This window comes from Podarcis vaucheri (assembly GCF_965113315.1).
Source record: "Podarcis vaucheri genome assembly, chromosome: 1".
Classification (NCBI taxonomy): domain Eukaryota; kingdom Metazoa; phylum Chordata; class Lepidosauria; order Squamata; family Lacertidae; genus Podarcis; species Podarcis vaucheri.
Window position 1 is genome coordinate 105,031,985 of NC_138759.1, and position 21,210 is coordinate 105,053,194.

Genomic DNA, 21,210 nt, shown 5'->3' on the forward strand with positions numbered 1-21,210 from the left:
AGAGGTTTTGTACTGCCGAATAAGCCAAATATCCACATACAGTTTTACAATAGCCTGATAAAATACAGTCAACTGAGAATGACATTTCTGAAGTCTATTGTGTGCGTGCTCTGGCCCTATCTCCTAAAGAAAATAAATGCCATACATTATTTAACAGCAGTTTATAGTTTACCATGACAGTGTGCAAAAAGGTGTGCTGATAACGTATTGTATCCAATCAAACAGTTGAAAATACAAATCCAGTTTTTTCTCTCCTCCCCCCCCCCACATTATTTACTCTCCATTCAAGTTTAAGATTACTATACAAGGTGTGTAGCTATTTCAGAATTTTAAAAGAAGCTACAGAAGAAAATAGAGTGTGCATATATGGCAAAGACACATGAGGTAGTTTAGAAATAAGTACTAACAAGACAACCAAGTTAAATTCGCACAAATATACCAATGCCCAGTAGCTGCTTTGATAATATAGATCCAACACTAAAAACTAGCTCCAAAGAATCATGAGTTATCTGCTGCTCTTGAAATTCCTAGGAATTAAAGGGATTTTTGATAAGGAACCAGTTTAATATAGCAGTAAAGACTACAGAGAGGTCCTACATCAGATGAGAAGTGATAGGGAAAAGAGAACAAAAGGTAGACAGCTGGGTCTGAGGGAAGGCAAGGCTGAGAATCATTTTTTTTTTTTAAGAAAAACATTTTACAGGTGCAGCACAGCACAGTGTTTCCTCATACTAAAGCAGGCAGTCTTCTTCAGCCCGATTCCCCCAAGTGCTGTTGAACTACACAACTACCATCATTCCTGGCAATTCTGCTCGGGGATGTTAAGAGTACATGATCATCTAGAGGGCCCCCACTGGAGAAGTAACCTCCAAACCAGGAGCTAGAAACACTCCCCAAACATTATGAAAATAACCACATGAGCAATAGACCCTGTACAGCTGGAATGAGGAACCTTGGGTCCTGTGGACACAGCCAATGGCCAGAGGTGATACACAGGTGTATTGCTGAACTACAACTGCTAACGGCCCCCATTTAGCTATGCAACAGTGTAGCCCAAAGGCTTTGAAACAAGGCTCCTTGAGCATTAAGAAAGCAGTTGATTTGTGGGATATTCAAGACTATTATTAAAGCTGAGTTCTCTTTCTCTGAGTAGTGCAGGTTAGGAGCTACCTTCCATGAAGACTGAAGCTCCACACTCCATTACTGCTCCATTCTAAATTTCCAATTTAAATTGCCCCACGGGTTCACATATATATCCACATATACGTATTTACATTGATAATTTTTTTTGCTAATTATAGTCCCCAATACTGCTAGGTGGTAAGATGGAAAATACCTACACAAGAAGGAAAAGCAAAGCCAGCCAGGCAGCCCAAGTTACCTCTTCTCAAACAGTTGTCCTACAATTTTGATCAGGACTTTAATAGAACTGTTTTCTCTGTATTAACTATTACAGCATCCAAAATAATTTGCCATCAGCTTCCTGAAGACTTAAGAAAAAATTCAGTATAAGAGTTTAACTAAACACAACTGGTAAACTACCAGAAGAGAGACTGACACAAACAGAATATTTTCCCCGGCTGTAATAAAATAGAAACATTTTCCTTTATTCACTTATTAGACTACAACCAAAAGAAAAAGGTGAACACCAGACTGTATGCAATGCTAGTCACACACAGCGTAGATCCACTGCAACAGACTCAGTCATGCTCAAGAGAATTAATTCACTCAAATCGGGGTATCACCCAGAAAACTGGATTTCTGTTGCAGATCAAAATCCACTTCTTTGGAAATATTAACAAATAAACCAAAGAAAAGAAGGACACACTTTTTAATCAAGTACATTGGGCAGTTGAAGAACATTTTTAAAGGTCATCTTTCAATAGATAACACCGATTTTTCGTCTGGTTTATTTGTACCCAAGTACCACTTTCCAGAATCTCATCAAATATTTCAAATCCACAATCAATTTACTGAAGATGTAGCCCATTGCTTTACATCAGTTGGGCAATTTGGGTAAACCTGCAGAGCATCCATAATTTGGTTGTTGTCCAAAAGAAGATTCATTAGCAAGTATTCTCTCTGTGTGCACATAGATGGTCCTTCTACAGGTTTTATCAATTCAAGATGCAGCAAGTGTTCATAAGCCTAAAAATAAAAAAATCCAAACAAATCATCATTAGAATTTTTTCCCATCATCCACAGATAAATTCAACATAATTTGCAGTTATAGATATTTTAGATTAGAGTTTGCTACTGAATAAGAATTAAGATACAGCAAAATCTTGCCTCTATTTTAGGCTGTTTAGTTTCATTTTCTAAACAGCATCTACATCACAAAAAACCTCATTTGCAGCATAAAAGCTACATGTATGCATACAATGTTCACTAGAGGGCAGCAGAGTACTAAATACAATAATGAAAAGACCAAGATAGACAATGACACCTATGTAAAGCATACAACCCTAAAACATTTTAGAATATCTTTTTTTTAAAAAAATGGGAGCTAAATCTTACAGTTCCAGTTCTTCTATCAATCTTATTTCAAACTATTTGTCCCCTGTGGCACTAAAACAGAAGGTTTCAAAAGAATGTAGTAAAGTACATACCTTCATAACAACAGGTTTCTCAAAACTGTACACTGTGTGTGCCTTCCTCTGTACAAACCTCTGGTACTCTATATCAAAACAAATACAAATTATATTACACTTTTGTTTTAGAGGTAATAAACTACGCATTTTGTAACGAATCTGATGTCACCTTACCATTATAAACCATCTGAAAATTAAATGGTTCTCCTCCATAAGTATCATTTAAATGTTTCATGGCTATTATGAGGCAGAGTTCCAACACAGACAAACCTATTAGAGAAAGAAGACAATTCTTAATAGCTATTTTCATGACAGTATAGCTTTTTAAATGCCTAATCTAAAATGTTAACAGCTATTTGAAACTATTTTTATTATTTCTTCCTTCAAGCTTTCAAAAGGAAAGCTGACTTTAAATTTCAAAAATCAAATAAAGGAAATGAAGTCTACTTGGTCAATTATAACCCTAAACCTAACACGGTTTTACGCCAAGGTGACAACCTGTTGGGTAGGACCTGCCCCACTCTCTGGGTACGTTGTACAGTGGTACCTCGGGTTACATACGCTTCAGGTTACAGGTGCTTCAGGTTACAGACTCCACTAACCCAGAAATAGTACCTTGGGTTAAGAACTTTGCTTCAGGATGAGAACAGAAATTGTGCTCTGGCGGCGTGGCAACAGCAGGAGGCCCCATTAGCTAAAGTTGTGCTTCAGGTTAAGAACGGGCCTCCAAAACGAATTAAGTTCTTAACCCGAGGTACCAGTGTATTCTGTAGTTGTTGGCCAGCAAAGCTTTCCCAGATGGTTCAGAGACTTCTGACTAATAGCCTACAGCTGAGGCTGTGCAAATTCTGGACCACTTCCTGGATGCAGTGTGGGTTTGATGAGGGCCAATAAACTGAGCTTAAGTTCTAGCAAAACAGAAGCACTATGGTTGAGTGGTTCCATTGTCTGGAGCTGTCAGCAGCCTGCACTCCCTTCAAAAGGAGCAGCTATGCAGTCTTTTTTGTGGGGAGGGGTCACTCTGGAGTTGCTACTGGCCACTGGTACCCACATCCAGTATAACACCTGTGTTGCAGGAGCTGCACAGGTTGCCAGCACTCTCCTGAGGTCTTACTATTATTAAACATAAAGCCATAAACTCACTGGCGACAGCATACTTAAACTGTTGCCTTATTCCACCTCCCCAATATTTATGATCTACCACGAGACATGTCTGATGCTGTGTGGCACTGTCAAGACTAGCCTCAACAAACCGTGCATTTAGTGCCCACTTCAGTCATCCCTGAGAATCTGGAGATCCACAAAGGATGAACAGCAAGTGAGGAGAGGGAGAAACACCCAATTGCAGAGCAAGTTTCAAAGCATTATTTAGGGCGTGATGATCCAATTGAAACAAAGAAAGCACATAAAGTGCATTTCAGAACTTGCTCACATAATTTAAGATAGTAAGTACACACTGTCATCTTACCATGTACAATATTTGCTTTAGAGTCCATTCTGCAGTGTTTGCCTGCTTCAAGAAGGTCTGATGCATTGATATACGGGTGAGACACAGTTATACTACTTGAAGCAAGCATCTGAAGATTTAAATAATAATTTAAATATTTAATGACTTAAAGTCATTATAAAAGCATCTATAGTTATTTACAATACAAAATAGTTTGTAACATTCAACTGAGAGTATTACTGCAGAATCCATCCAACAGTGCTATATATTGATTGCAATATCCATTTTTAGGATCTTTGATAATTTTACACCTACTTATTTTACTCTTTGAAATAGAAGTAATTTTGGAAACAACACACAATGCTCAGGAGGCAATCAAAAAATGTAATACAATGTTTTATCAGACCAAGAACAACTTAGATGGATTTAAGTCCAATTCGGCTGCATTATAAAGAGGACTACTCTTAAAAAAATTAATGTTTGCAGCGTGGAGATTGGAAAATTGGTACTTACAAGTGAAGGTTCTTTCTGGTTGGTCTGTGAACTCCTATTTTGAAAGTATGCAGAAAATCATGTGACTGGGCTTTTTGGCACTATGCCCTCTCTGAAAGTCCTTCCCAAGTTTGAGGCCACGGCCAATACTGTAGCAGAAAAATACAGTTATAGAAGGAAGTTAAGGGAATAGCGGGTTGTGATGGAGGAATTGAAGAGGTGAAGACCTCTTGTGGTGCAAGTTTGAACAAGGTGATGGCCACCCATAAGGGTGAGGGCTCTTTGTTGAAAATATGCACATCTTAGTAAAGGTATGGTCTTGAATACTTCCACACACCAACCAGAAAAAACTTGCACAGTACCAACACTCCATGACTTGTGTAGTGTTGACGATATCGAAGGTAGAATATGTAAAAGCTATGCAAGACCTTCAGTGGGTGAAGTCACTGTACCATGATGAAGGAACATGCAATAGAGCTCTCCCCACAATAGAAACTTCCCTGAGGAAAGCAAAGTGGTGGTCTTGGGGCAGCGGTTTCCTTTGGAGAGATGAATGCCACATTTGCTCCTTTTGAAAGGTAGGGAAGAAATGGAGAATTCCTTTGGTGAGGGAATAGTACAAAAAGCCAAGTCACACGATTCTATGCCTGATGAGCAAGCAGGAGTTAACCCCCTTTGGATACTGCCCACACCAAACAGTAAATCTGGTTTTAAAGCAGAATTTCCTCTTTCAGACTTAACAAATATTTCTTGTTTAGAAGAAATCAATATATCCTCACTAAAGCTAGTATGCAGGCAAAGAGGAGGGGCAAGAGACAAGCATGGGGCCATGACATGGGTCCCTGGCCTCCTAAGAAATGGTTTATAGAGCCTGGAATGTTATATTCAAACCAGGCTAGAGACAGAACCTTAATAAACTTATTTCTCTACACAGTTTCTGAACCCAAATCCTGCAGTCAGAATGCATAAAACAGAATAAAGGGAAAATATTTAACATTCCTAACTGTATACAGGTCTGGGGGCTCTTAAGACAGTAAGACACACCAAACATAATAAATGTCATGAGAGTCAACAGGGAGCCTTGGACTGCACAAGCAATAGCTGTGATCATTAGCAAATAGAACTGTGTATTATTTTAAGACTTCTTTGTATTTATTGCCATCAAAATCTTGAAGTGGTTTGACTCACAAGTACAAACATCACTGAAGTCGGACTTGGAGAATTTTATTAGAACTTAAAAGGCACAGACTTTCCACACTGCTCCACGGGAAAGTGTTGCTATGAGCTAAAGGAGGGGTAATCACCTTCTGCCTTAAGTGCATCTCCTGAGCGGAACTGTGCTCAGGGAATACTGCTGGTGGCAAGAGTGAACTCTGGATCCTATCCTCAGAAAAACATTTACCACTAGAAAAGGGCTAAGCCAGCATGCTGTATCAGAACATATTCCTTTCCATATTCCTTTTCTTTTATATAGTAGTTGCATTAACTCCATTCGTAACTAGAAGTATAAGTTTATTTCCATGAATAGCAGTAAAATGTGAGTCAGAAATAAACGTGCCAAGATCTTACCAACAACATGAAGAGAGACCGCAGGTCTTTACTATAATGGAATTGATTTTGCAGTACATCTTGCACCTTTTGGTCTTCTAAGAGAGACTAAAACATTATTTTCAAAATCAGTAATTTTTAAGCAATCTACTCATCTTAATACACCTAAAACATTTTTATACAGTTGATAATATAACACAAAGTGATTCAGGGAAGATCACAAAAATATAATCTGTTATAACTTATCAAAAGCAAACCATGTGGTTGGCTTTAACAAAAAGATCAGAAACACTGAACCATACGGCAGTGAACTGTAAGGGAGACGAATAGATCTAAATAGAGACTATTATTTGTGGTGTGGCATTCCTTTTGCTTGAACTTATTTTGCTTATATTTATTCAGATTTGTCATGGCCAATGACCAGTACAAGAGTTATTTGCACTGGATTGGACCAGTTGGATGAAAACTTTGCTCTCAATCACCTTTCAAAGCAAGTAGTAAAATACTAATAAAAAACTGTTTTCATCTGCCCAGTTGAAACTTTAGAAAAACTCAGCTTATAGGATGATGTCATTATGTACTAATTTACCTCACTTTGGGTGATTTTTATGTACCTGTTTGAAAGGGGTCTTGTATTAAAAATGTGATAAATGCAGTAATTTTACCATAGTTGCTCTTCATAACAGTGTTTGATATCTTCACTCTACAATCTAAATATACTGTATAAAAAAAAATTAAAAAATTGTCCAGTAGCACCCTAGAGACCAACTAAGTTTGTTCTTGGCAAAAGCTTTCATGTGCGTGCACACTTCTTCAGATACACACCTAGATACTAGAGCTGATTTTGAGGTCACCAAAGGGGCATTTGCAAGGAAGAGGAGGGGAAATTTCTATTTCACAAGTGGAAGTCTGTGCACTAACATACACAATAACTTGGATCCTAATTTCTACTAGAATAAGTACATTCCAATGCATTCCTTTTTAAGCTGTATAAGCGCTGTTACCCAGCAGTTTGAAGATCTTCAGCAAGAAATTACAATTGACTGATTATTACTATTATTTCAGTTACCTGTACATTCTTATTCCACTTCTGAATAAATGACTTTTCTGGAAATTCTGCAGGCAGGGATAACTGTTCCTTACAAATATTCAGATATTTTTTAAAATCAAATGAATTCATTAAGTATATTTGCCGGTGTGAAAATCTTGACTTCACTCTCTTCTCCATGAGTTCAAGAATGTCCTAGTGAAAAATTGCAAACAGAACAAAAACGTAAATCTACGAAAAAACATATCAATTGCTAGATAACTTTTTTTACCTTTTTTTTTTTACTTTTTAAAGATGAAAACTGACCTCAGAATTATGCTTGAGCATTTGCCAGCTCTGCAGAATGACAACTTCAATACATACATTATGAAACAGTTTATTTGAAATTCTGTATACATAGGTTAAATGCTTGCCACAGAAAATTCTAGAGATCACAGTTACTATCAAATATCTAGGTTAGTTTTCAGTTTATTAGGCATACCAGTGTTGGCAACTTATTTAAATTATTTTTATCTGAATTGTATTATCTATTAAAAATGATTATTTGAACAGGTATTTCATGTTAAGATTTCTCAGTCAAACCTCATTAGAAGAACAGAATCTTTTCAACTGACTAAGCTATTTCAACTCCAGTAGCACACACAGCAAATTCTACTAAGTGTGGTTAAAGTAGCATTCTTTATTTAATAATGAAAATGATTCACAATCCCTAAAAGTCTCTTACTTTTCTCTGCACAGGGTCTCTAGCCAATTAAAGAGAAGCATCTTTACTAGTCATCATCTGAATTTGCATGCACTGGTGGCGACATATATTAAGAGAAAAGTAAATTCATTTTACCAGCCTACAAGTCAGGCCAACAACAGCTATAGGCGTCTGTGCTGACTGGGACACATCAAAGAGGTTATAGAGCAAAGTCTGGTTCTTATGATGAACAAACAGATCAAACTCATCTAGGATGAACAGCACCGGGCAACTGTGAGCACGGTCACCTAACACATAAAACAAAGGGGTAAATATTAGGGACCCAATTCAACTAAGTGGTTCTACACAAAGACTTCCACTAGCTCAACAGGTAATCTCTTTGCAAGCAACTGAAAGAACTGTAACATAACTTGCAATTTAGCAAGAACTTCCAATTCATTGTAAGAAGGCAAAGCCACCTAACATTTCACTTTAGTTCCTTTACTGCAGTAATCAAGTTACAGATTTTCTTACCCACCCTTCACCATAAGGTCCCAGGGAGGGTTGTGACAAAACAATGATACAATTGAAAATAGAATGATACTAATATTTAATGCAGCAGCGGAACTACAATATAAAAAACAGAGACTAAAGTTACAAAGATCAGGGTAAAGAGGCACGTCTTCAGCATAGGGGGAAAACTGTACCACAAGGATGATAGATGCACCTCAAGGAGGAGAGAATTCCACAATTTAGCAGCTACCAGAGAATACCCACTCCCTAGTGGCCAATCGCAAACTTCTGTGGGACACAGAAATACCAATAGGGGCTCCTCTGCTGATCTTAATGGTCTGAGAGAAAGAGACAGTAGAGAAGGAGTCAAGCTGTCAGATATTTGGGGCCTACATTGCTTAGAGCTTTAAATACCAAAGTGTGCAGCTTGAACTGAGCCTGCAAACAAACTGGCAACCAGTGCAGCTGCTTTAAAACAGGGGTTGTAGAGATGCTAATGGATACCAGTTAGTAATCTGGATAGAGTAGGTATTAGTGTTTGTCATTAACCCCCAATAATGTGTTATTAATCACCAAGAAAATATGTTTACCTCTCTTTAATGCTTCAAGAAGAAACGTGAGGTTTTCAGCAAAACTACCCTAAAAGATAACAACATCTGAATGATTATCTGGTAGATATTAAGCTTTAAAATAAAAACATGTAGCAGGATTCACCAAATGAGTGCCTATCTGCAGAACCTATGCACAAACATTCCCATTTGTGCAGCAGGGCTTCCCCCTCTCCTCCCACCACCACTGTACCATGTGAAATTGGCTTTTCTTTGGTGGGGGGGGGCCCCCAGAACAACACCCCCAGAATCCCATCCATTGTATTTTGTAGAACTGTATGCTATTGCAAAAATAAAAATAAAAATAAAAATGCAACAGCTTCTACAAAGTGTAATCAGAGCAGAATAATCAGTTGCAGGGGATAAACAGATAAATAACTATATGACTTTTAGAAGACATGTGAAGGCAGCCCTCTACAGGGAAGTTTTTTATGGCTGTTTTATTGTGCTTTTATTATTTTGTTGGGAAGCATCCAGAGTGGGGCAATTCAGTCAGCTGGGTGGCATATTAATAATAATATAAAGACCTGCTTCAAGCAAGAACAGGGGGAAAATGTCACTAAAGGGGAGGGACAACATAGGAATGATGACATTTTTTCTGCCTTCAGGTAAGTGGGAGCATAACAATAAACAAATAAACAATTAAATAATAATAACCCAGCTGGTTGTGTTGCAGTCTAAGAAATCTAAAAAGGAGAAATGCATTTGCAATGCCCCTTACACGGTTTTATGATTTTGCAGCATATGGATATAGTTACAAGTTGAAAGAGTACAACAATGTGGACTATATATTTTTAAGTACAGTTAAATGTTTTACTTACAAAAACTTTATCTCCAACCACATTTTCTAGATTTAGCTGTCTTGTAATCTCCTTAAGAGCAATTTTATCATTGGTCTGTAGTAACCCTAGAAGACAATTGCAAATACATGTAATATTCTAGATTTGGAAATTCTATAAACCCCACTAGAAAGACAGAAAAAAGAATGCATTTTATATTTCAACAAATAATAGCATCCAAAGCAAATTTTAGAAATGTCATTAAGTATCCAAGGATCACATGCTCATTTTTCTCAAAGATGCATTGGATCCTTAGTTTCAGAATGATGAAAGCTAGCCAGTTCAAGTGCAACAAAGCCTTGTTTGGCATTATATGAGTAAGCCTTGAGCTTGCATACTCCCTCCTCCAACTCCTTCACCTCACACATTCAAATCCTGTCTAGATGCCCCTTGAACAAGACCTACAAACTACGGCAGGGTTTGCAATTCTTGGAAGGAAAGTGCAAACCTGTTTGCCTGTTCAGATTGACAACAAACTATGGTTCCTGCTAAACAGTAAATTGTTGAATCTTGATCACATGGCATATTCTCAACCCTTTAAAGCAACCCATTGTTAAAACTGATAATATATGGTGGTATCCAACTTCCAGGTGTGAACAGGATGAACTTCCACTTATGCACCATGACTTTCATTTTCTCTCCTCCCTCTGTAGCCTGCTCCTGGCAATCTACCCTGGGTGGTTAGGGGATCATCTGGAGTAGACTTGCAACAGGGGTGCAGAGTGAGTAATAGAAATTCCATTGCACATGTGGATGTCTGCTCACATGAGGCTATATGGTTTTCATAAAGCTACCCTATGTTAACATAGCTTTTATGTTAACACAGCTTTTAAAGAGCTCTTATGTACAATTCTATCTCTGCTGTCAGTAGATACTATGGCTACAATAAGTACAATTCCTTGCAATTGTTAACTGAAATAGATCAGTACAAAATTACAAGGCTCAATTAGCACTATCTTCAAGGAAATTCAGCTGACGTGACCAAATTACATACCATTTAAATGAACTTGTAAGATGTTTTCTCTTACTTCCTTTATTTCCATGAGCTTCTTTAAGACATGACATGTTAACTAGGAAGAAATAAAACAAAACATAAATTCTTATGCCATATGCTTACTACATAGTATCAGGATTTAAAACTGAAACAAGTTTTTATGAGCATGACTTATACTATTATAATAGCAAAAACTGAAAATCTGTTTATAGAAGGGACTGGATTCCAGCACAGGATTTGGGAGCAGGGGTGGGGAGAGCTGAGAAGAGAAGAAAATGATTTCTACTTATTATTCCACTGTACCCCATGGTGCTAAAAGTCTGCACTGGTGGGTTGGGGTAACTTCTGGGACAGAACGGAAATCTGTAGAAAGAAACTGTCATAAACATATTCCTGCTTCTATTTGTGGCACTCCCAATGGATTTAAGTCCTTTCTGTGCATAGAAAGTTTCATTTGAACCTGAACAAATAATTATTCATTTAGATTTAACACTACTTCTGGTTTCCAATAAAGAACATTTTAAAAGCGCAACCTTTTAAATGCATCAAGTGGAATGTAACATTTGTTGCAGCTTTTAAAAGTTATTTCATAATTGCAACAAATGAAAAAAACAATGGTATGACAGAGGAAAAATAGTAGAGATTTGCTCCTATTCCAGGTGGCCTGTGCCTTCCTACAACAGGGCTATCTACCAGTAAGCGCCTTGTGGGAAAGATCCTGACAATTATGTTTTGATATTGTCTTCATTGTTTTATTTTGGTTTTACATATAAGGATTTGTATCATTAAAAATGGATATAAATAAATATAATAACAAATAAAAGCAAGGGATTCAAAGTATCAATTCCCTACATGGTATTAGTCAGGAAGCATGCCAAAGAGTGAAATTTGCAGCCAATGGTATTCTGATCCCCCTGCATCTTCCTCAAATCCCAAGAGGATATGGGGATCCTTCAGAACAGCATGAGAAGGTGGAAAGGATGGAGGAGAACATACTTGTTCAAAGAGCCTCCCCTTACTGGATGGATACCATAGAATATAATCGTATCAAAACTAGAAAATAAAGCTTAATTAGAAAACAGTTTTATTTATGAAGTTTAGAAAGGATTTTTCTAGTCAAGAGACCTAAAAAGATCAATATAGAATAAAAGATGTAGAATAAAAGGTAGAAACTCTAATAAAATAACACATTAAGAAGCTAAAGCATCTCAAAGGTTTGAAAGAAAGCACACAACTAAACAAGTTAAAGCAAGGTTAAAGGCTCTGAGAGTCACATTCTATGTACCAAAAATACATAGGCTGGTGAACTCGGTTTAACATCATTATGAAACAAATTTCTTCCCTCTCACCACAAAGCCAGCATTTGATTTATAAGAAAATGAATTCCACTGATAATTTTCATGCAGTACATTAAGTTACAACTTTCCACATGGGACTCAATATATAAAAACTAAATGGAATTAAATATTACCAGAGTCTTCCCTGATCCCCGAGGTCCAATAATGAGTACAGAGTTGCTTTCACCATTGATAGCAGTGCGTTTCAGAAGCTCGAGTAGTTGTCTGAGTAAAGGATGAGGAGAGAGAGAATGAGGAATACAAATAACTTTAGACCTGGAATAATTTCAGATATCAAATTTCATCTCAGAGAAACAAAATCACATTATTTTTAAAAAGTCTCAGCCATCCGGAAAACACATTATGACACCAAGAAATAGAACAGAACAGATTTGTCTGTGCAATTGTCATTTAAATGCTTTTCTGATTCTCAAGAAGCTAGCTTTCTTCTTGGAAGGAAAAAAAAGGACAGTTAATTAAAAAACAAATCTTTACTGACAAATTCTAACCCTAGATTTATAGGCTCTGTAAGTATATCTCTAAGCTTGTTAAAAAAATTAGGTACAAACTTATTTTAATAAGTAGGGTAATTTTGACTAGCTTTATACAGTGGTACCTCGGGTTAAGAACTTAATTAGTTCTGGAGGTCCATTCTTAACCTGAAACTGTTCTTAACCTGAAGCACCACTTTAGCTAATGGGGCCTTTCTGTTCTCATCCTAAAGCAAATTTCTTAACCCGAGGTACTATTTCTGGGTTAGCGGAGACTGTAACCTGAAGCGTCTGTAACCTGATGCATCTGTAACCCAAGGTACCACTGTACTTGATTTCATATCATTTTAATGGTTATTAACTATTCAATTTTTTAAAAAAAATGATGAAAAGAGTTTCTGCTGTCTTCTCTTCACCAACACATTATTTACTGGTGGGTACCTAGATTACACTTCTTTTTGAGCCCTGTGTAAGGTTAAGTGATGATGCGTTAGGATTAGAACCCCTCCTCCTCCTTCATGTAATAGCTGCTATGGTGCTGACGAGACCATGTTACTGAAAAGGATTCCGGGACAAGTATGGCTGTTGCTTTTCTACCATGTTCAGTGAAATGATCCATTAAGGCTGGGAGGGCAATGGCACTGTGATAGCCACTGCGATGATCCAATGAAAACAGAGCTTTCATTTGAGGTATGCCATAAGAACCACTGGGAACATTTCCCCCCTCCCTATGAATATGTTTTAGTCTTTTTAGAGTCCCTTTGAGGATGGATAAGAAACCAGTATTTGGGGGACAAATCTTTGAAATCTTGTTATCTACTAAACTTGCAGTTTAAAGTTCACAAGATCAGTAAAGGGGTTATCTGAAACAAACATAAATACACTGTTTCCTTACTTGTATTGCAGCTCAATTCCAAACAACTTCCCATTTTGACTCTGGTGACAGAACCTTTCACGCAATATTCTTTGTACCTGCATATATTCAGTTATAGAGACATCAAATATGCACAGCACAACCAGCTGTCATTTAACAATTTTCTCTTATCCTGTGGAAGTTAGTAAGCTACAAATTTGTTATTGATTTATTTTCACAATTTATATCTTGCCATTCTCCTTCTGGGTCCCAAAACAGCTTACAAAATGCAAACATAGAATATAAAACATAAATTAAACATCATAGATTAAAACATCAAAGAAGCATTCATGGTGAAAATGCCTTATGGAATAAAATAGTTTTAATCAGGTGTCTGCAACTTATCAAGGATGGTACCTGCTTGATTTCTAGTGGGAGGAAGATTAATAAAGTATAGGTCCAACCAGGGAAGGCAACCGGCCTATCTCCCATATCCAGGAACCACCCACCCACAAAGCCTCAATCTTCCCAGGATTCAGACTCTGCTTACTGGCCTAACTGCATCTAGGCACTAGTCCAGGTCTTTAACAACATCTCAGTTCAGATGTAACAGAGAAGGATATAATCAGCATACTGATGACACCTTGCCCCTAGACTCCTAATGACCATTCTCAACAGCTTCATATAGATATTAAACAGTACTGGGAACAAAATATTACCCGAGGGGACCCCATAATGTAACTTCCATGGCCCCAAATAACAGTCTCCCAATGCTACTTTTGGACACGACCCTGAAGTAAAAACGGAACCGAACTCTCCAGATCTTCAGTGTAAGAAGATTGAAGAAGGGCCTAAATGATCACAGGGTCCAGGATGGTTCATAAAGCCTTGGTGGAACCAAGGCTGATTCAGTCCCAAACTCAGGACTGATTCCAGATTGCACTGGATCTAGATAATCAGTTCATCTAGAAACAACAGGCAGTTGGCTCTGCCATGAACCTCTCTACCACCGTACACAAAAATGGAGTGCTAGCACCAGTTTGATAGCTCTTTCATTCCATCGTTGTTCTGTCCACTTTTGCCCTCAGACTGAAAAATGTTCCCCACCTTGCTATAGTACAAATTTCCAGGATTCTTTATAGTAGGGATGCAGTTACTTAGGAACATTGCAAGTGGCATATACCAAGTCAGACCATTGGTTATCTATCTCAGCAATGTATTTTCTGACTGGCAGTATCTCTCCGGGGTTTCAGACAAGGATCTTTCCCAGTCCTGTCTGATGATGCTGGAGACTAAATTTGGAACTAAAGTTTGGTGGACAGAGCAAATCATGTGATCTACCTACTGTGTTATGACCCCGCCCCACAAGCAGTAGCCACGGCGTTTGTCGTGACACACAAACACATATACACTCCAGAAATTATCTAGACATAGGAATGCAATTGTGGAAGTGGGCTTCTACATATGGATTCCCTTACTGGATTAAGGGACACACAGACAAGAATTGAGAGTGTTCTTGCTGGTTTACACATGAAGACCTTGGTTTGTATGTGCAGCTGTAAGCGACTGCATTGGTGCTACATTTACAAATCCAATCAGATGATAAGCAGAATTGGTTTTGGTAGAATTTATCAAAGGAGTTTGTGTGAGAGAGATTTATACACTTAAAAAGAGTGAGAGACTGACTGAATCCACATCTCTCCACAAATGCATCATTTGTACATACACGAGTCGCAAAAGAATCAACATGTGCAAGTAGGACATACATACTTGTCAGCAAACCCTCCCCCCATTTATAACTTTATTTCTCCTATTCAAGCAATTATACTAACCTTTGATATGCATTCCCCATTTGTAAAGCTATCCTCCTTCAGCTTGCGTTTGCTCATTGTAATTCAAGCCCTAAAAGAGAAACATTTTGCGTTACAGCAGAACTTCCTCACACATAAGACTGACATTGCATCATTTTATGGTTCCTTATTCAACAGAAGCCTGAAATGTGCATACCTGTGGACCGCAAATAAGCTATGGGCCACTACAAATCATATGTATGACACTGGAAGATTATTCTCTGCAAGAAGTCTTAAAATTGTATTTAGTTTTAAACTTCATTTTCTTGCAAGCAGGGCTGGTGCCAAGTTGGAAGGGGCACTGAATAAGATGCTCAGTGATCCCCGAAAAATGAAAACAGTGTAAATGCTTTGCCCAGTGCTTTTCTTCTCAGTGCCAGGTTTTGCTCCACCAATCATCTCTGCGGTGGTCCAGTACTGTTCAGTGCTGCTTTCCACACTGACAGAATTACCGTATTTTTCTCTCCATAACACTCACTTTTTTTCTCCTAGAAAGTAAGGGGAAATGTCTGTGCGTGTTATGGAGCGAATGCCTACGGATGGTGGGGGGATCTGCTGAATCCATGGTTCCCCTTCCTTCCCTCCTCCGTGGCTCGCTTTGAAACAGCAAAGCGGGAGAGGAGTCGCTTACATAGGTGTAAGCGGCTCCTATCCAGTTGGCTGCTTTAAATCAACCGTGCTCTCTGTCCCTCTCTCCTCCCCACTCAGCTCAGCGAGCCGAGCCGCGGAGGAGGGAGAGAAGCAGAGCCTGCTTGTTTTAAAGGAGCAAAACGGGAGAGGAGAGGAGCCTTCTTCCCTTATACCCCTCTTCTGCATTATTAGCAGCATCCTTCTCCACACACCCCACGCATGCTCCTTGTCCCTTGAGGGCTTTCCCTCCCCTCCCCACTTAAAATGTGGTTACAAAGCACGAATCCACATGGATCCTCAGGATTTTTGCACTGGGTCACCCCAAATTCACCATAAGATCACATAGCATGTCCATGGCTACAGCCTGCACCCAAAAACACACACGCACCCACTGTTTCATGGGGCTGCAATGGCGCAAAAACGTGGTTACAAAGCATGGATCCACATGGATCCTCAGGATTTTTGCATTGGGCTACCCCAAACTCACCATCAGATCACATGTCTGTGGCCACAGCATGAACCACAAAAATCATACATCCACTGTTTCGTTTAGAATATTTTTTTCTTGTTTTCCTCCTCTAAAAACTATGTGTGTGTTATGGGGCGAAAAAAAAACGGTAACTTAACAGGCTGGGCAAGCAGCAATAGGGGCAGCTGGTGGAACTCAGTCAACCACTGAGGAGAAGGGCAGGGCAAAACAACAGCTACTGCCATCCTCATTTCCTCAGACTCTCTGGGCCCCATCATAGCAGGGTTCAGACACTTTGGGAATAAAACAGGGCAGCAGCTATGCAGCCTTACCCAGTGCCTCACTTCACAACCCCTGACTGACTGCATGTCACCATTCAGAAAGCAAGAGAGAGTATGCATGTCAGCATCTGCCCAAACCATGGTCTGTGTGAAAGTGATATGAGGTGTAATGCTCAGACACTAATTTTATTTCTTTGGAAAATACACACAATGCATAAGGGACTGTGAGATCTTCACCCTGAAACAAGACTTGGCTCCAATTAATATACCCCAACATTCACACTACATATTTCAAGCAAATATAAAATGTTGGGCTAGGCAGAACATTAAAGCATCTCTTTCCTGGGTACATATCATCTGGGGTAATCCAAAGCTAAGCCTTTACAGTCATACCTCGGGATAAATACGTTTCAGGTTGAGCGCTTTCGGGTTGTGCTCCATGGCGACCCGAAAGTAACAGAGGGTGGTACTTCTGGGTTTTGCCACTTGCACATGCGCAGATGGTCAAAATGACGTCACACACATGCATGGAAGCGGTGAAACGCAACCCGCGCAGACGTGCTGTCGCGTCCTACGTTCTGTTTGGGATGCGAACGGGGCTCCGGAACGGATCCCATTCGCATCCCGAGGTACCACTGTATATCTATTTTGCCTATAATTGAGTGCATCATGAATAAAAGCTCTTCACAAGTTTTGGGCTCAATACAACACTGAGATGGGCTTATGTCAGGTGCATATGACTCCAGGGTGCAAAACCCCCATTTAATTCCTACTTACATATATTGGCCTAGGATCATCATGCTTGAACAGTACCTTGAACAAAAATAAACTTGGGATGGGCACAGTAGCTATGTTCAAACCACAGTTTAGCATAACATGACAAGCCATGCCTAGCCTTTCGCTCAAACCTTTCCTCCTGTGTAGTTACTTCTAATTCAGCATAGCTTGCCACCTTCCTCAGAGTTGTGGTTTTAAAAGTACAGCTGCAAAAACCACAGTTTAAAGTTGGCTTGTTTAAAACTAACCACAATTATTGCTAACCACATTTTGTTGGTGTGGACAACATGGCAAAATATAATTAGCTACCTTGTTCACATAATGTTAAACTATGAACATAGTCACAGCTAGGGCAAGTCATATGGGACCATCTCCCAGTTCCAGGGGTTCTAATGTGCGGTGACTCAAAGCTGATTTTGGGAAGGGAAGTGTGCAAATTTCAGTACCTTATTTAACTGAATACAATAAAAGACCACAGCTTACTCTTATGCACCTAGTTTTAATCAATACTTTTCAGGAAAAAAAACACAGCCAGATGCTTTAAACCAATTATTTTATTAATTTATATCCCACCTTTCTTGCATAATGGAACCCAAGGCAGAAGACAGGTTGCTGACATTAAGACTATGTACAGTTTTCTGTTTGCCCCACTGCTTTCCCCGGGGGAAACTGACTGTTACTACTGAATCGGAACAAACATCAATACGCAGAAAGCAGTGGGACAAGCAGAAGTAGAGACAAGCCCCTATAGCTCAGAAAAAAAACCTAGTATTTGAAAAGCAGTAGTGATAGCCACAATAAAGAGATTAATTTACTCCAGTGGTACTTTTGCATTCAGTTTTTAGAAAAAAAGGGGGGGAGACTTTACAGTAGGCAGTCTCCAACCCAATTTTGACCTCCATTTAAACCCAATCCACTTCAGTTTACTCATCTCATACCAGCTGGCCATATATATACCACAGTCCTCCATTTCTGATCTTTGTTTATAACTTCATAATTTTATCATGACAGTATTATATTTATACTGCACCATCAACTGTCACCTGGCAGTAGCATTTCCATCAGGCTATGTCAGAAGGAGATATGGGAAGTAGGGCTCTCATCCCATCAGTTGTGCTGAAAGACCAACTCCATCAGACATCTCTGATGCCAACCAATCTGTTTCTATACTAGCTAATCACTGTAGGAACTACTGTTTGAACTGGTGCCTGAGTTTGCTTTCTCTTTTCCATCTCTGTCCCTTGTGTGATTTGTTTTTTGACTGTGAGCCTCTAGGCAGTGACTGTCTTGTTTTTATTCATTTTATGGAAGCCATTCTGGGAGCCCTTTTTGGTTGAAGTGGGCATGCAAATGCTCTAAACAAACAGACATGATACTTTACAAAGAACAAGAAACCAGATTCCTACCCTGAGGGGCTCACACACTATAATTTTCAACTGGAAGTTTGGCAGGAGCAATTTACGCAACACATGTCAAGTAGTACGAGGGCTGAAATGGAAGAAGGATGTGCTGTCAAATACAGCAAAGTCAAGACACTTCAGAAATAATACACGTGCAATTTATGCCACCTACATACACTTTACGTATGTCAACACTCAGCCAGCCTCTAATTCCTATATTTGTCCTCAATACTTAACAGTTTTTCTATCTATTTGGAGGTAGGGAGAAGAAGCTACAGGTGAAACAATGCAGAAGAGCTGAAGGCTGCTGTTGAAGCAGCCTGGTCTTCCATAACACCTCAGCAGTGCCACAGGCTGATAGCATCCATGCCACGGCGCATTGAGGCAGTAATTGATGCAAAGGGGGCCCAAACCAAGCACTGAGTACATATGCATGTTTCTACTTCTCAGAGGTCCAATATCACTCTATTTGCAATCCTTGTTTTGCTGATATCATTTACTATTCTAATTTTCTGAGACTATTAATTTGGGGTTTTCATCAGCTGTATGCCATGATAATCACAATTATAACAAATAAAGGCTTGACATACCTCACTTTGCATGTCCTGAGTCTATCCCATCTATTAGTTTCACCTTTTAAGTTGAATTACTGAAATAAATGAACTTTTCGATATTCTATATGGCTGCTGTAACTTTGACAGGGCTGGCACGTAAATGCAAAAAAAGGTGCTTAAACTCAAAACACACCATGGGCATGATGTCGTCAATGTCAAGAACAGATTATAACCAAGCGGGCTGCAAATAGTATTATCCGGGACTAGCCTGCCTAGGTCCCTGCAGAAACCCACCAGGGTGTCCAGCCTTCCAGCCGCTTCTCTCCCCCCCCCCCCGTGCATATTTAACCACCGCCCCTGCTAATATCCTGCCTTGGGCTTAATGACACCATGGCCGTGTCCCGTTCTCACAACCCACCTACAGATCCTTATTCCTTAAAAAAAAAGGTGGGGACGAGAGCCCCCCCCCCCAGCCCACCACTATTTCGCCTTGAGGAAAGGAGCAGCCCACCACGCCTTCCCAGCTTATAGGGCGAGAGGGCAGCTGCAAGAGCCGTTGAACCGCTTCAGAACCACCGTCCCGTTTTAAAAAACCAACACCAAAAAAAACCGAAGCCAAGGTGAGGCATTTTAAATTGAGCCCCGCCCTCCTCCACGCAGCTCCCGCGCGCTCACCTTCCCCCCACCCTCCTCAAAACCACGTCCTGGACTGACCGTTACCTGCGACGCTCACAGGCAACTCCCGAGCGAGCGAGCGCCTCTCCCCCCCCCAACCCCCGTCACTCTCGCTCTCGGCTCCCGCCCGCCGCCGTTACTACGGGCTCCCGCCGCCAAGCTCTGATGAGTGCCCTCCCGGCAACCTCCGCGCGCGAGAGAGCGCGAGCTAGCACCTCTATCACGTGACCCCCGCGCGAGGGCGCCGATCTATTTACAAGCGCAGCGGCTCCGAGTCAACGGGTTTCCTGCGTCTCTTTCTCAGACTCTACTCCTCTTCGCCTCCGCCCATTGGCTTACTTCCGCCTTTGCCCTCTTGATTTCCCCTCCCGCAATTTCCGGTCTCCCCTCTTTTTTTCCCCTCCCCCTCCCTTTTTCTCCTCCCACCTTCACGGAATCCTTTTCCGGGTTCGCTTGCGGCGCGCGGCATTGTGGGAGGCAACCTTTTTTCCCTCCCCCCCTCCTTCAACCCAGCAAGCTCCCTTGGGGCGCATGCGCAGTGACAGCCTCCCATCTTTCTCTCAGCCAGAACCAGAGCCTCAGCAGCAGCGGCAGCAGCTGATGATGAAGAAGAGAGGGAAGGGGGGGAGATTGGGGAACCTTTTATTTATATTGTTAAAGGGACAGAGCACTAATTCCACCTTGAATTGGTTTGCGGGGAGGGCTCGGCCTGAGGAGATTTGAGTTTCTCCCCCACCCGCAGCCTAGCTAGAGGATCCCAGAGAGAGACAGTGAGAGAAGGAGAGTTTCTTCCCCCGCTTCGGCCGTCAGAGGAGAGAGAGAGAAGAGAGCTAAAGCCTCTTAGCAACACAGTCCCCCCTCTCCTCCTCTTACTACTATTGCTGCTGCTGCTGCTTTTTGGCCCTGGCTGGAGACACCTCACCACACACACAGCAGGAGCAGCAGCAGAAGCCAGCTCTCTCCCCCCACCCCTCATCCCCCTGCTCTCCCCTCCTCCCCCTTTATTACCCTTTGTGTGTGTCTCTCTCTCCACTGCTCCAGGAAAGGAAATAAAAGTGGGGGGCAGCTAAGGTAAGCCTATCTGGGTATGGGAGAAGGAGGTAAGGCGAGCAATGCCTGCTCCTGCTCCAC

The 21,210-nt window shown here is 40.3% G+C and overlaps 2 protein-coding genes across 11 annotated transcripts in view; one reads left to right on the forward strand and one right to left on the reverse strand.

The window, feature by feature from the left end:
* Nucleotides 1-1,586: 1,586 nt before the first annotated feature.
* ORC4 (origin recognition complex subunit 4) lies at nucleotides 1,587-20,431 on the reverse strand. 7 transcript variants are annotated; one of them, XM_082199188.1, is made up of 15 exons: nucleotides 20,125-20,163; nucleotides 18,857-18,938; nucleotides 15,276-15,345; nucleotides 13,486-13,562; nucleotides 12,234-12,324; nucleotides 10,763-10,838; nucleotides 9,751-9,836; nucleotides 8,912-8,960; nucleotides 7,965-8,116; nucleotides 7,148-7,321; nucleotides 6,100-6,186; nucleotides 4,060-4,168; nucleotides 2,766-2,861; nucleotides 2,610-2,677; nucleotides 1,587-2,148 (listed from the first exon to the last, which is right to left on the reverse strand). In XM_082199188.1, exons 3-15 carry the CDS (start codon nucleotides 15,330-15,332, stop codon nucleotides 1,966-1,968), a joined length of 1,305 nt encoding a protein of 434 aa, XP_082055314.1. In that variant the 5' UTR covers nucleotides 15,333-15,345; nucleotides 18,857-18,938; nucleotides 20,125-20,163; the 3' UTR covers nucleotides 1,587-1,965. The 7 variants fall into 7 exon arrangements, with proteins under 7 accessions (XP_082055314.1, XP_082055312.1, XP_082055317.1 ...); XM_082199186.1 differs by lacking the exons at nucleotides 18,857-18,938; nucleotides 20,125-20,163 and adding an exon at nucleotides 20,295-20,431; XM_082199191.1 differs by lacking the exons at nucleotides 18,857-18,938; nucleotides 20,125-20,163 and adding an exon at nucleotides 20,337-20,401.
* A 154-nt stretch (nucleotides 20,432-20,585) lies between these two features.
* The window catches only part of MBD5 (methyl-CpG binding domain protein 5), a 105,079-nt gene continuing 104,454 nt past the window's right edge, over nucleotides 20,586-21,210 (forward strand). For all 4 annotated transcript variants that reach the window (XM_082197271.1, XM_082197270.1, XM_082197269.1 and 1 more), the window contains exon 1: nucleotides 20,586-21,150. The gene's annotated coding sequence lies outside the window, so the exon portion shown is untranslated. The remainder of the gene's footprint in view (nucleotides 21,151-21,210) is intronic.

Bases quoted from the DNA above. Each gene is read 5' to 3' on its own strand.
- ORC4 (XM_082199186.1), bottom strand. From the start codon at position 15,332: ATGAGCAAACGCAAGCTGAAGGAGGATAGCTTTACAAATGGGGAATGC. The intron at 12,325-13,485 runs GTAAGGAAACAG...TCCTTTACTCAG, and splicing joins GGAATTGAGCTGCAATACAA to ACAACTACTCGAGCTTCTGA. The intron at 8,961-9,750 runs GTAAGTAAAACA...GTTATCTTTTAG, and splicing joins TGGTTGGAGATAAAGTTTTT to GGTAGTTTTGCTGAAAACCT.